The 15827-nt window shown below is 35.4% G+C and overlaps 1 protein-coding gene across 1 annotated transcript; it reads left to right on the top strand.

The window, feature by feature from the left end:
* The first annotated feature begins 420 nt into the window (after nucleotides 1–420).
* Nucleotides 421–1347, top strand: LOC132221854 (olfactory receptor 4N4C-like). The gene has a single exon (XM_059676409.1). It carries the CDS (start codon nucleotides 421–423, stop codon nucleotides 1345–1347), a length of 927 nt encoding a protein of 308 aa, XP_059532392.1.
* The last annotated feature ends 14480 nt before the right edge of the window (nucleotides 1348–15827 follow it).

Raw genomic sequence — 15827 nt, 5'->3', positions numbered from 1 at the left:
AACAAATCTGTCACCTTAAAAAGCTCTGTCATTTCTCTTTGCTATCAATCTCCACTTCAGCACCATTTAAATAAAAGAAACCTAAAGAACTTAATAATTGTGGTTACGTTTTTCTCAATCAGAAAAATTTTCATTTGCTTAATGCAAGTAATCAATCCTGGACAGAGGCATTCCAGACTCCCAAATGAGGGAACATAAATAGAAGCATAGGACTGAAGCAGAAAAAGCGTGTGGCTTCAAGACCACACTCTTGAAGTTAAATAATGTAAAAAAATAAAGGGAAAAATATGTCTTAGGTTGTGGGAAAATGAGGACATCATATAGATGAGGCATACACTGATGTTAGTTATAGAAGAAGTATGACCTAGATGAAAAAGATGGAACTAAACTCTACTCCTTGATGTTCTGTAGGCAGAGGAAATGGAGATAGAAAATAGCACAGTGGTGAAAGAATTCATCCTCCTTGGTCTGACCCAGTCTCAAAATATTCAGCTGCTGGTCTTTGTGCTAGTTTTAATTTTCTACCTCATCATCCTCCCTGGAAATTTCCTCATCATTCTCACCATCAGATCAGAACCTGGCCTCACAGCCCCCCTCTACTTCTTCCTGGGCAACTTGGCATTCCTGGATGCATCCTACTCCTTCATTGTGGCTCCCAGGATGCTGGTGGACTTCCTCTCTGAGAAGAAGGTAATCTCCTACAGGGGCTGCATCACTCAGCTCTTTTTCTTGCACTTCCTTGGAGGAGGGGAAGGGCTACTCCTTGTTGTGATGGCCCTTGACCGCTACATCGCCATCTGCCGTCCTTTACACTATTCAACTGTCATGAACCCCCGAGCCTGCTATGCCTTGCTGTTGGCTCTGTGGCTAGGAGGCTTTGTCCACTCCATCATTCAGGTGGCCCTCATCCTCCGCTTGCCCTTCTGTGGCCCAAACCAACTGGATAACTTTTTCTGCGATGTGCCGCAGGTCATCAAGCTGGCCTGCACAGACACCTTTGTGGTGGAGCTCCTGATGGTCTTCAACAGTGGCCTGCTCACTCTTCTGTGCTTCCTGGGCCTTCTGGCCTCCTATGGAGTCATCATCTGTCGTGTACATCGGTCGTCCTCTGAGGGGAAGAACAAAGCCCTGTCCACTTGTACTACTCATGTCATTATTATACTTATCATGTTTGGACCTGCCATCTTCATCTATACTCGCCCCTTTCGGACCTTACCTGTGGATAAGGTGGTTTCCTTTTTTCATACAGTGATCATTCCTTTGTTGAATCCTGTAATTTATACCTTTCGCAACCAGGAAGTGAAATCTGCCATGAGGAGGTTATTGAGTCAATATGTAGTCTGCTGAATGGATTGTATAATAAGTCAGAACAGGGGAAGTTGGCTGTACATTATTTATTAATTTAATAAATATAATTTTTTCATTGATTCCCTCCCATTTGTCAGGTATTATTATAGGCAATGAGGGAAGGTTATGAAAAAACATGATGTGTTTGAAGACTATAAAAGAAACACCAGAGTGGTTGATGTATAAAGGGTGATAGAGGAGTTAAATTTCATCTGACTATAAGGATCAAATCACAAAGGTCTTTTAGGATAAGATAAGAAGTTTTATTCTATTCTAATTGCAGTAAGAGTTCATCTTAATATTTTACGCAAGAAAGTCACTCATTCACAATGATCTTTTCATTGGTTTAGACTGAGCAACATTAGATTCTGGACAGAGATCAATAAGCTGAAAAACATCAGTAAGAACAAAATATTATTTGCAGACCTATATATGGTTTTTCTATATTTATTTTCCTCCCCTCTGCTCAAATTTAGTAGAGGGATAAGATACAAAGATTATTGATTTTATGGAAAAATACTATGACATTGATTTTATTAATTTTTTTAGAGCTTCAGGATTATTACTAGTGGGTTTTTACAAATACTCCCTGGATGTTAAAACTTGTCCTTAATTAATTTCACTCTGATTATGATAGTGATAGTTAATTAGTACTACAGATTCTATTGGAGATTACATAAATCAAACTAGTTTTTACTACAATAGGGTTTAATGTAGGAAATTAGGTATATAGAAATTGTCTTAAGAGGTAGAAAATCACTCTCTATGCTGGGCACCCAGACATAATTGCCAAAAAATACACATAACTGCCAATAAAACTAAGCTGCCCAGTGATCTATACCTCCAATAGTTATAAGTCTGGGAAAACAAGACGCCACTTTGCTAGCTCCTGACTGAAGGAACATATCACTTAGCTGTGGTCTGGGATCAGGAGCATGATATGCCTTTCATGTTATTGCCTCTTTCCAATTAATTTTTTTTCTAAATTCAAGTTTCACATGAAAACATTTGATATGAACCTTAGATACAAAGGTTCATATGTTCACAGCTTCTTTGGAAAACTAAACAAGGCAAAAAATAGTGGTAAATATAGGGTTATAGATTTATAATATTTTTTCTTTTTCTTTATTGACTAAGGTATTACATATGTGTCCTTATCTCCCATTGTCCACCCTTGCCCCACTCATGCCCTCACCCCTCTGGTGTCTATGTCCATTGGTAGATTTATAATCTTATAAATGAGAAAATTCAGAGAAGTATAATATAAAAATAGAAAATGAAAAACAGTTACAGTTGACATGTTAAAAAATATATGTATAGGCCAAGGTAAAAAAGTGATGAAATTCTGCCCACCACATATGGATGTGTGGATTAATATCTGCACAATTATAGAGGTTTGAATGGAAATGGAATTGAATGTTCATTTCCTACCACAGGATGGTACAAGGAGGCATCCATACATAAAAATTAAAATTAAAAACCCCATTAACTACGAAAATTAATATAAATGATAAGAAGTTAATTCACTTAATGCTTTATAAGTGAATATGAAGTAGATACATGCTCAGAAGGAAATATGTGCAATCAAAACTAATAATGAATTAATGAAGGAAAAATGGAAAGGTTTGTAAATATAAAAATAAAAACAATTTTATTCTCAAAAACCAACCATGAGAATAAAGGTCACAGATTCTGGTAAGTTTGTAGAAGAATGTTGCTCATGCTTTAGCAACAATTAGGAAAGGACAAAATTGTCCTAGCTGGTTTGACTCAGTGGATAGAGCATCAGCCTGTGGACGGAAGGGTCCCAGGTTCAATCCCGGTGAAGGGCACATGCCCCGGTTGCAGGCTTGATCCCCTGTAGGGGGTGTGCAGGAGGCAGACAATCAGTGATTCTCATTATTGATTTTTCTATCTCTCTCTCCCTCTCCCTTCTTCTCTGAATTCAATAAATTTTTTTTTTTAAAAAAGAGAAGCACAAAATCAAAATTGTACTTTTTTATAAGACGATCAAAGAGTGAATGAAGCAAGGAAGCCTTATTGTCTTGAGCTCCATAGAGAGACAAGGCCTGTATAGATGAACAGAGATCCATGGCAGCTTCCATATCAGCAGGAAATTATCTGTCTGGATATTGGCAGATGGAAAAGTGATCCTGCCATCGATTGAGATATTTTTTTAGGAATGAGAAAAAAACAAGCTGAATTTTAATGACACGTGGGATTTAGCCAGATTAGAATCTTATAAAAAGTTTCAAACACAAGAATAAAGAGCTCACTTAAAAATTCCTGCCCCCAGACATCTTTATCAGTGATTGCTCAGTAAAGGGGCAGTGGAGGAAGAAATGAAAACCAGAGGAAATTTGCGCATCCTTAGATATTATTGTAGTGATTCAATGTTGATGTCTACAGAGCTGAATCCTAAGGGAAACAAAATTATCTAAATTGTGACTGAAATCCCTCCCAGCTGCAAATACTGACAAAATCAAAGATATTAGTTCCTTGGTGGCACTTGGCAGATGTTGGAGATAAAACTAATCTGAGCTAAATTTAATATAATTAAGATGATTCCAAGCCTCAGCTCAACTAGAGCGTGAAGGAATTCTAATGATTAGATGAGCATTTTAATTTCAGGACAGAAGAAGGGTATTTAACTATGTGAAAAACTGAGCAAAATAAAGTAAGTATTTTTCTTTATCTTCCACTAAATTATTGTGTAAAGAATATAATTTAAAAAATTAGAAGCGATGCCACGAAAATAAAACAGAGAAGACTATCTCATAAATAATAGAAAAATGTTGTAGACAAAGACTGTCAGTTGAACCATATAATGGAATTATCAGACAAAGCCTTTTGAAGAGTATTATAAATATATATAATATATAAAGAGATGAGGATTTCAGGAGGGAAGTGCAAACCCTAAATATAAATGAATATGGTATAACTGAAGAGAACAATATTTGAAATCAAAAGAAGTTCCTTAGATTAGTTGAACAACATTTTGGAGACTACAGATAAAATGACTAATGATTTTGAGGATAGGTTTTTAAAAATAACCCAAAGTGAAGGGCAGAGAGAAAAGATTAAAAAACATGAATAGTGTTAATATACTTTGGGGAAATATCAAATAATTAACTAAGAAGAGGAAAGAAGGTAACAAAGAGAATAACAATATAACTGCCAAGAATTTCACCAAATTTCATAAAAACATTAACCCAAATATCCAGGAAACTGAGGATAATCCAAGCAATATAAATACAAATAAGAGCATGATTAAGAAAAAACCTTTAAAAGTAGCCATAAGATAAAAAGACAGTTAAGAGCTATGGCAATAAGAATGGTGGTTGATTTTTTAAATCAGAAACAATGGAAACCATGTCAATGAAATTACATTTTAAAAATTATTAAAGTAAAACAAACTGTCAAGTTAGAATTCTACATCCAGTGAAAACAAAATTTTAAAAATTACATTAAACAATGAATGGGTTACCAATGAAATCAAGGAAGAAATAAAATACTTCCTGGTAAAAAACAAAAATAAACACATGACAACCCTAAATTTATGGAACACAGCAAAAGCAGCCTAAGAGGGAAGTTCAGAGCATTACAAGCCTACTTCAAGAAATAAGTAAAAGCTCTAATAAACTATCGAACGCGGCAGTTTATTAGAAAGGATTAGAAAGAGAACAAGAAAAGCCCAGAATAAGTAGAAGGAAGGAAATAATAAAGATCACAGCAGAAATAAGTGACATAGAGATAAAAAAAAAAATACAAAAGATCAATGAATCCAAGAGCTGGTTAAACGGGCTGGTTGAAAGGATAAACAAGATTGATGAATCTTTAGCTAGACTCATCAATAAATGAAGGGAGAGGATCCAAATAAATTAAGTCAGAAATGAAAGATGTGAAGAAGCAACTGACAACACAGAAATACATAGGATTGTAAGAAAATATTATGAACTACTATATACCAACAAGCTGAACAATCTGGAAAAAATGGATAAATTTCTAGAAAAAGACAATCTTCCAAAACTCAATCAGGAAGAATCAGAAAACCTGCGTAGGCCAATAACAACTGATGAAATTGAAGCAGTAATTTAAAAACTTCCAGCAAACAAAAGTTCTGGACTGGATGCATTTACAGGAGAATTTTACCAAACATTCAAAGAAGAACTAACACCTATTCTCCTCAAACTATTCCAAAAAATCCAAGAGGAAGGAACACTTCCAAGCTCTTTTTACAATGTCAGCATTATACTAATCTCCAAACCAGGTAAGACACTACAAAGACAGTGAATTACAGACCAACATCTCCGATGAACATAGATGCTAAAATCCTCAACAAAATATTAGCAATTGGATCTGCAATATATTAAAAAGATTATACATCATGACCAAATGGGATTTATTCCAGGGATGCAAGGCTGATACAATTCACAAATCAATAAATGTAATATATCACATAAATAAATTGAAAAACAAAAATTACATGATCACATTAATAAATACAGAAAAGGTACTTGACAAAAATCTAGCATCCATCCTATATAATAAAAGCCTATTATGCTAAGTGTCCAGTAGTCTGGTCCTTCGTTCAACCAATCAAAGTATAATATGCTAATAATATGCTAAGGCCGCTCAACTACTCGCTGTGATGTGCACTGACCACCAGGTGGCAGACAGTCAACTGGTCAACCAGTACTATGACATGCACTGACCACCAGGGGGCAGATGCTGCCACCAGTAGGTTAGCTTGCTGCTGGGATCTGGCCAATTAGGACTGAGTGAGACAGGCCAGACATGTCCTGGAGCCCTCTGATGGGCCCTCTCTGGCTGGCCAACCTCCTGCATCCCTCCCTGGCCCTGATTGTGCACTGGTGGAGTCCCTCAGTCTGGCCTGCACCTTCTCGCAATCCAGAACTCCTCAGGGGATGTCAGAGAGCCAGTTTCAGCCCGATCCCACAGGCCAGGCTTAGGGACCCTACTGGTGCATGAGTTCGTGTACCAGGCCTCTAGTTTTTTATAAAAGCTCTCAGAAAAGTGGGAATAGAGTGATCATACCTCAACATAATAAAGGCCATATATGACAAACCTACAACCAACATAATATTCAATGGGCAAAACCTAAAAGCATTCACCCTAAGAACAGGAACAAGGCAGGATGTCTGCTTTCACCACTCTTATTCAACATAGTACTGGAAGTCTTATCCACAGCAATCAGACAAGAAATAAAAATAAAAGGCATTCAATTTGGAAAGGAGGAAGAAAAACTGTCATTATTCACAGATGACATAATAATATACATAGAAAATCCTAAAGACTCCACCAAAAAAAAACCACCCTAGATTTAATAAATGAATTTGGCAACATAGCAGGATGCAAAATTAACACCCAGAAATGGATGGCATTTTTATACACCAATAATGAACTTTCAGAAAGAGAAACTAGAAAATAATCCCATTTACCATTGCAGTAACAAAAAATTAACATATTTAGGAATAAACTTAACCAAGGAGATAACAAAACCTATACTCAGAAACCTACAGGACATTGAAAAAAAGAGATAGAATATATAAACAAGTGGAAAAATATACTGTGTTCATGGATTGGTAGAATTAACATCATTAAAATGGCCATACTACCCAAAGCAATCTATAGATCAATGCAATCCCTATTAAAATACCAATGACATATTTCACAGATCTAGAACAAACACTCCAAAAATTCATATGGAACCAAAAATGACCCTGGATAACCGCAGCAATCTTGAGAGGAAAAAAAAAAGAACAAAGTTGAAGGGATCACAATACTGGATAGTAAACTATACTATAAAGTTCTATAATCAAAACAGCCTGGTACTGACACAAGAACAGGCATATAGATCAATGGAACAAAAAAGATACCCCAGAAATCAACCCAAGCATTTGTGCTCAATTAATATTTGACAATGGAGTAAAGACAGTCTCTTCAATTAATGGTGTTGGGAAGATTGGAAAGATAAAAGCAAAATAATGAAACTAGACTACCAAATTACACCATACATTCAAAATGAATAAAAGACTTAATGTAAGCGTAGAAACCATAAAAATCATAGAAGAACACATAGGTAGCACAATATTAGACATCTCACATATCAGACTTTTCACAGATACATCTCCTAGGGCAGTGGTCAGCAAACTCATTAATCAACAGAGCCAAATATCAACAGTACAATGATTGAAATTTCTTTTGAGAGCCAAATTTTTTAAACTTAAACTACATAGGTAGGTATATTGTTATTAACTTAATTAGGGTACTCCTAAAGCTTAGGAAGAGCCACACTCAAGGGGCCAAAGAGCCGCATGTGGTTTGTGAGCCGCAGTTTGCCAACCACGGTCCTAGGGCAAGAGAAACAAAGGAAAAAATAAACAAATGGGACTACGTAACACTAAAAAGCTTCTGCACAGCAAAAGAAATCAGCATCAAAATGAAAGTGGAACCCACTGTATGGGAGAACATATCTGCCAATGACACAACTGATAAGGGATTAAATTCCAAAATGTAAAAAATACTCATACAACTCAACAAAAGGAAGACAAACAACCCAATCAAAAAACAGGCAGAGGACCTGATAGGCACTTCTTCAAAGAGGACATACCAATAGCCAAGAGACATGAAAAAAATGCTCAACATCACTAATTATCAGGGAGATACAAATTAAAATGACAATGAGGTACCACCTCACACCTGCCAGAATGGCTACCATTAATATATCAAGAAACAAGTGCAGGTGAGGATGTGGAGAAAAAGGAACCCTAGTACAACACTGCTGGTGGGAATGCAGAGTGGTATAACCACTATGGAAAACAGTGTGGATTTTCCTCAAAAAATTAAAAATTGAACCGTCATTTGACCCAGTGCTCCCACTTCTAGGAATATATCCTATGAGGTCTTAAATAACAATCAGAAAGAATATAGGCACCTTTATGTTCATAGGAGCATTATTTATAATAGCTAAGGTCTGGAAACAGCCCAAGTGCCCATCAGTAGATGAATGGATAAACAAACTGGTATACTTACACCATGGAAAACTATGCAGCTGTAAAAAAGAAGGATCTCTTACCCTTTGAGACAACATGGATGGACCTGGAGAGTATTATGCTAAGCGAAATAAGCCAGTCAATGAAAAACAAATATCATATGATCTCACTTATATGTGGAATCGAATGAACAAAATAAACTGACAAACAAAATAAATCCAGAGACATTGAAGGTTATAGAGGACTGACATATTTCAGAGGGAGGGGGAGAAGGAGCGGGGAAGAGACTAACCAAAGGACTTACATGCATACTAGAGGCCCGGTGCATGGATTCATGCACCACTGGGGTCCCTCGGCCTGGTTTGCGCCCTCTCACAATCCAGGACCCCTCAGGGGATGTCGGAGGCCTGGTGCACGGATTCAGCTGATCCCTGCAGGCCAGGCCAAGGGACCCCACTAGTGCATGAATCTGTACACGAGGACTTTAGTATGAATGTAAGATCTTTGGTTAATCTTTTCCCACCCTCCTCCTCCTCCCTTCCCTTTGAGATTCATCATTCTGTTCCATGTTTCCATGCCTGTGTGTTGAGTGTCTGCCCCTGGTGGTCAGTGTGCATCATAGCTACTGGTCGAATGGTCAAACAGTCGAAGAGTAGCTTAGGTTTTTATGTATATAGATATGCATAGCCCATGGACAGACATGTGGAGAAGGCCTGGAGCTGGGTGGAGGTGGTCAATGGTGGGGGTGGGGAAGGGGACATCTATAATACTTTTGACAACAAAGATATATTTCTCAATAAAGTGCAGCAGGCATTTTAATATTCATAAAGCTGAGAGAAAATTCATTGTGAGTAGACCTACACAAGAGTTGTGTTAAAGGAAATTCTTCATGCTGGTGGGAAAATATACCAGATGGAAATCTGATTTTATGGGCAGAAATGAAAAGATATGGAAGTGGTAGTAAGTATGTAAATATGGAAAAAAGTCTATCTTTATCTTTACTTATGAAGATAATTTACTGCTTAAATTAAAAATAATAAAGTACCATGAGACTTATAACTAATGTAGAAGTTAAATATGTGACAACAATAGTACAAAGGATTTAAAAGAAGATAAAAATTTATATTTTTGCAAAATACTTATGTAAAATACATAATTGTTCATATTTGAGTTTATGTCCACATTAATTTTTGTTTCCTGTTTATCCCATCTCTTCTTTGTTCCTTTGCATTTCTCTTCCTTCTTTCAAATATTAATTGAGGTTTTTAATATTCCATTTTCTTTAAGAAGAATTATGCCTTGAAAATCATCATGAGCATTATTTATATTCCATCTCCTGAATCTTACACATGCATTACTGACTGGGCCACATTACTTTTTTTTAGGGTCAACATTAAAAAATTAAAATTAATTTTTAAAAATCCATGATGAACAAAATAAATACCATTTTTAAACATTTCATTTTCCAATTGGAAGAAAACAATATGTTTGCTTTTCTCACTTTTTAAAAGATTATTTTTAATTTTTAAAAAATATATTTTATTGATTTTTTACAGAGAGGAAGGGAGAGAGATAGAGAGTTAGAAACATCGATGAGAGAGAAACATCGATCAGCTGCCTCCTGCACACTCCCTACTGGAGATGTGCCTGCAACCAAGGTACATGCCCTTGACCAGAATCGAACCTGGGACCTTTCAGTCCGCAGGCCGACCCTCTATCCATTGAGCCAAACCGGTTATGGCTATTTTTAATTTGTTAAAATATATTTTTATCCATTTCAGAGAGAGGAAGGAAGAGGGAGAGAGAGAAATATCAATGCTCACAGAGAATCACTGATCAGTTGCCTCCTGCATGCCCTCTACAGGGATTGATCCTGCAACCTGGGCATGTGCCCTGACTGGGAATCAAACCATAACCTGGTTCATGGGTCAATGCTCAACCACTGAGCCACACTAACTGGGCATAAATGCCAAATTTTAAATAAAGGCAGGATCAGTAATAGTGTCATGCTGAGCCATGTTGGAACCTGAGGGAAAAGAAAAAATCTGCCATGTTGATGTCTTCATTTGAAAAAATTTGATAATGGGTTTATAATTTTTACATTAACTTTAATTTTTAAAATATATTGCACTCAATATTATTGAGAGTTTTAGGAGGTATAGCCAGAGGTGAGAGTTTCAGGAGGTATAGCCAGAGGCTAAGGTCTAAAATTGCCTAATTTAGTTGACATTCTAATAACTCCCTTTGGAGGTATTCAGTATAGTAGTGGTAGTCTCAATTCTCCAAAGAACTTTCTCCACTGCATCTTAAAGAGGTAAAGGAGATTTCAAAATCTAAGTTCCCCTATGTGAGAATAAATATTTATGAACAATGACAAGAATGGTCAGTTAATGTTTCATCAGGATGGGAGGATGGCTATTTTGTGAGAATTATATAAAACTTTTGGAGACTCGAATTTTCAGAAGGAGACTTGAAACAAGAAGGAGAAGACAATATAAGAAGATTGCAACTTTTCTACTGGCTGCATTGGAATGCAATGCAATAGAGGTGAGAGTTTCAGGAGGTATAGCCAGAGGCTAAGGTCTAAAATTTAGTAGTGTGGCATTCTCAACTCCCCTTCCCCAAGTAGATCTCTGTCTGCTATTGATTCCTTAGAATTACTTTAATGGTGGACAAAACTCCCATTCTATTACCACAATTAAGTAAAGTATCAATAGGCTTCAGAGAGTTGATCTCTGGTGTTAAAACCAAGGAGCATACAAATACTGACATGTTTTATTTTCTTTGTAAAGTACAGATGGAAGGGAGGAAGGTGCAGACAGGTTAGGCTAAAGGCTCCAGAGAAAAATTTAACAGATTTTATAGTTTTGCAGATTAGCCCAGATCTCTGAATTTTCACCCAATATGTTTGTGTTTCTTCTATTGCCTATGGTTCTATTATTGATCAACATAGAACTTTGGCAGTTAGAGAGAAAGTTGTGAAACTGAGAAAAACTTTGTGGACAAATAGCTGGCTGCATTTGGTAATTTTACATCAAGGCTTTAATGCATTGCCACAATTTCTTCTATTAATTGCTCAGATTTATGCCGCTACCATTACCAAAGGTTTACTCTAAAGACATTGAGAAAAGACCTAGTGGCAAATCTTTCCATTCAATAGAGCTGCCTCTTATTTATTTATTCACTTGCTTTTTTATTTACTTATTTTTAAAATTTATTTTTTCAGTAACAGTTGGAATACAATATATTAGTTTCATGTGTGCAACATAGGGGCTATTGATTTAACTTATGAAGTGATCACCTGGTAAGTCTAGTACCTATCTGACACCATACATAATTATTACAATACTATTGACTATATTTTCTATGCTGTAACTTCACATCCCTGTGACTATTCTTTTTTATAACAGGCAAGTTGTACTTCTTAATCCCTTTCATCTTTTTCACCCATCCCCCGAAGCCCCCTTCCATCTAGAAATTATCAGTTTGTTCTCTGCATCTATGAGTTTGTTTCTGCTTTGTTAACTTATATTGTTTTTTAGACTTAACATATAAGTGAAATCATATGGTATATATCTTTATATATTTGACTTATTTCACTTAACATAATAACCTCTAGGTCCATTCATGTTGTTATAAAAGGCAAATTTCTTTGTTGTTGTTTTTTTATAGCTAAGTATATACCTTTGTATATATTTACCACTTCTTTATCCATTTGCTTATCAATGGACACTTAGGTTGCTTCCATATCTTGGCTATTGTCAATAAATGCTGCAATGCACATAGAGATGCATATATCTTTTCAAATTACTGTTTTGGATATCTTTAGATAAATACCCAGAAGTGGAATTTCTGGGTCATATGGTAGTTCCATTTTTAATTTTTTTAAAAAATATATTTTATTGATTTTTAACAGAGAGGAAGGGAGAGAGATAGAAAGTTAGAAACATCGATGAGAGAGAAACATCGATCAGCTGCCTCCTGCACATCTCCCACTGGGGATGTGCCCGCAACCCACGTACATGCCCCTGACCGGAATCGAACCTGGGACCTCTCAGTCCGCAAGCCGACGCTCTATCCACTGAGCCAAACCGGCTTCGGCCCATTTTTAATTTTTTGAGGCACCTCCATACTATTCTTCATAGTGGCTGCACCAATTTACAATTCCATTAATAAGACACAAATGTTCTCTTTTCTCCACATCCCCATCAACATTTATTTGTTGATTGATAATAGCCATTCTGACAGGTATGAGGTGATATCTCATTGTGGTTTTGATTTGCATTTCCCTGATGATTAGTGATGTCGAGCACCTTTTCTTATTTCTGTTGGCCTTCTGTATGTCTTCTTTGGAGATATGTGTCTAATGGAGCTACCTCTTAACAGCTAAATGTTTTCAGGTTCGGTTTTGGTTGAAACATACTTGAATGAATTACTTATTATTACCATTGTCACCTCATTTGATCCTCATCAAATAGATCCTCATCTATCAAATAGAGTCAACACATTATTTATTTGATAGATGAAAACTCAGACTTTTGAAAGGTAAGTGACTTTTCTAGGGTCATAAAGTTAATGAATTGCTGAGCCAAGGCATTAGGATCAGATAAAATGATCCCAAACCAAGGATATTTCTAACATTGCTTTAAAAGCTAGCATTTGAAGGACATTCAGAGATAATTTACTCTAACCATTCCATTTTATTGATGTGGGAATTTCCTGGCTCAAGACCTATACATTTGCTCAGTGTTTTATATGTCTATCATCAGCATCAGTGTTAATTAAATATTTGATCATATTATTCAACCTTATCCAGGTTTTTAAGTATATATAGAACTTGTTAATTTATACTTAAATAATGTACAAGCTTCAATCAACATGCTGATAGATACTATACTCAAATTTTTGGAAAATTTGTTACATATATTCATTTCATTAGAATAATACTGAAATTTACTTTTCATATGAAAATGCTGAACTATTCAAGTGTACTTAAAATGTGTGAAGGGTGTGGTGTGTGAATTACCATACAGATGCTACCAACAAATAATAAGCTAGACTCTAAATATGGTAATAAAGTCCAAAAACAAACAAAAAAAGGAAAAAAATCATCTCATTTTAAGGGTTTCACTTATATGCAGGAAAAATACCATTCAAGAGAAAAAGGTAAGTATTGAAGAATGAATTATACATTTTTATTTTATAGACCAAATGTTTAGAATGGGAGATGGTGGAAAGCACACATGTTGCTCATTCTTGCTTGAAAGCAAACAACAGTAAAGTTTGTTTTGTTTCTGTTTTCAGAAATGATGACAAGATAGGCATGGGATATAATTGAGTAGCAATGAACATGAGGACAAGTGGAAAGAGTGAAAAACTTTCTGTGAGGGAGAGGGAAGAGAAAATGATAGAGCTAGATTTAAAGAAAACAAAACAAATAGAGAAAGAAAATTAGGGGACTATAAGAGACAATAAATCAACAGGGAAAATATAACCAAACAGAAAAATAAATTAGTAAAATATAGGCTTATTGATGAGTGAAAGGGAAGAGGAAAAATTAGAAAGGACGCATGAAGAAATGTTTCACAGAAATGGAGAAATGTACTCCTTGGGTCTCTTCTAAACACCTGGTTCCAGGAGCTGGTCTGACCACTGTTTGTTTGTACTCCAGGCATGCCCAGTGTTGCCTGCAAATGTTTTTGTCTCCATCCTAAGAATAAGGAGAGCCCATCTCCCTCACCTTTCTATTCCTCTACTGTATCTTTATTGCCAGAGTCAGATGAATCTCAGAATTAGCTTAAATGGCAATGAAAATTAGAGATATAGTAGCAAGGATTTTGATTTCTGTTTCAGCCTTTTCTGACAAAACTTTTCCCATTAATTTGGTAAAAATTGTGTATTTTATTCTGAAGAGGGCTGTAATTTGTCAACTTTTTTAAAGAAACATTTTATTTTACCTAGAAAAATTCTCTCTATGACAACCACCATTTCAGAATCACAGGTACAGAAGGTACATAGATGAGCATGGGAGATGGAAAGAAAATGGATCAAGTATGTTAGGTAGTATGGAATCCCATTGGTTAGATAGGAGTGGAAAAAACAGGTGAAAAATAGGGGAGAATGGAAGAGCCTATAACCTTCAATTGCAAAGCCCTTCAAAAATCCTCTGATGTCTTAGAGATATTATTAAATACAAACACATCATGAAATACCACTCTGAGTGAGCTTATAGAATTCACAAGAAGAGGGCTCTTGACTAACATTCCTAAGTGTATTTTTTATAGGCAGATAATGGAACAATGTTGAGACAAATGGCTGTCTCAATGGAGAAAAGAAGTAAGCAGAGAAGCTAATTGGAGAGCCTACAAAATATTTTTTAAATTAAATTTTGTGTAGGGTTCACTTCTCTCTCTCTCTCTCTCTCTCTCTCTCTCTCTCTCTCTCTCTCTCTCTCTCTCTCTCGTGTGCACGCTCACGCGCATAGTGTTTGTATTCATATCTGTTGAAATGTTGAGGTATGACTTTCATAAGTTCCTCTGATTGCTAGTAGTAGTACATGAGAACATATATTAACCACTCTGTTCAGAACTAGGGATAGTTAATGTAGATACTTTTAATGTTTTCTAAAAGATGTAACTTTAAAACAATGCATTATACAGACTTACTGCTTTTTTCTTTTCTTTTTTTTCTCACCCTCAGCCTTCTCTTTTTCTTTATTTTATAAGTACTGACTCAGTAACATTTTCTGTCAAAGATTTCCCTCCTCTTTGCACCTTATGTTCCATAGAACTTACTTAAAACAACTGCACTATTTAGTTAAATAGTATGGGGAACATTGGTATACATTATATTGTATTTTTCTGTAGTTTATCAATTTGCAAACTTTAAGAACATTTCATACCCATAACAAAAAATATTTTGAGTATGTACCTAAGATATATGCATATTTACTTATAAGGCATATATATATCATTATAACCAATATATATTATAAATATTTAAAAAGAATAAAATTAAAATGCACTGATATGCATAGATGTGATTAACTATATACATGTAATAAATATTTATAAAATAATATTTTCTTTTCACCCATCAATGGATAATCATATGGCCCTTCTGGAATTAGCCCCCAGCACTAAACAGACTGAGCCTTAAATGTGATTTTTTCCCCACAATAACTAGTGTTCTATTTTTTATATACGGTTCAACTTCTAATTCTAAGCTCTGTAAAGGAGTGATTTTAGACTAGAAATATTATCTTTAGTTATTCAAACATGCAAAATCATCAATTAATAAAGCTGTGTAAATAATTTCTTTATTTGTTTAAACTAAATAGTAAACTCTTTCATTCTTCTATTACTGGTCAATATAATGAAAAATATCTCATTCTAAACTTAAATAATGTAACCACAGTCATCTTATTTTTCTTTTTTTGGAAGGAATGGATTAGACTATAGGTTC

The sequence above is a fragment of the Myotis daubentonii genome, chromosome 1 (assembly GCF_963259705.1).
Source record: "Myotis daubentonii chromosome 1, mMyoDau2.1, whole genome shotgun sequence".
NCBI classification, from domain to species: Eukaryota; Metazoa; Chordata; class Mammalia; order Chiroptera; family Vespertilionidae; genus Myotis; species Myotis daubentonii.
Note: the sequence above shows the minus strand (reverse complement) of the source record. Positions and strands in the feature narration are given on the sequence as shown.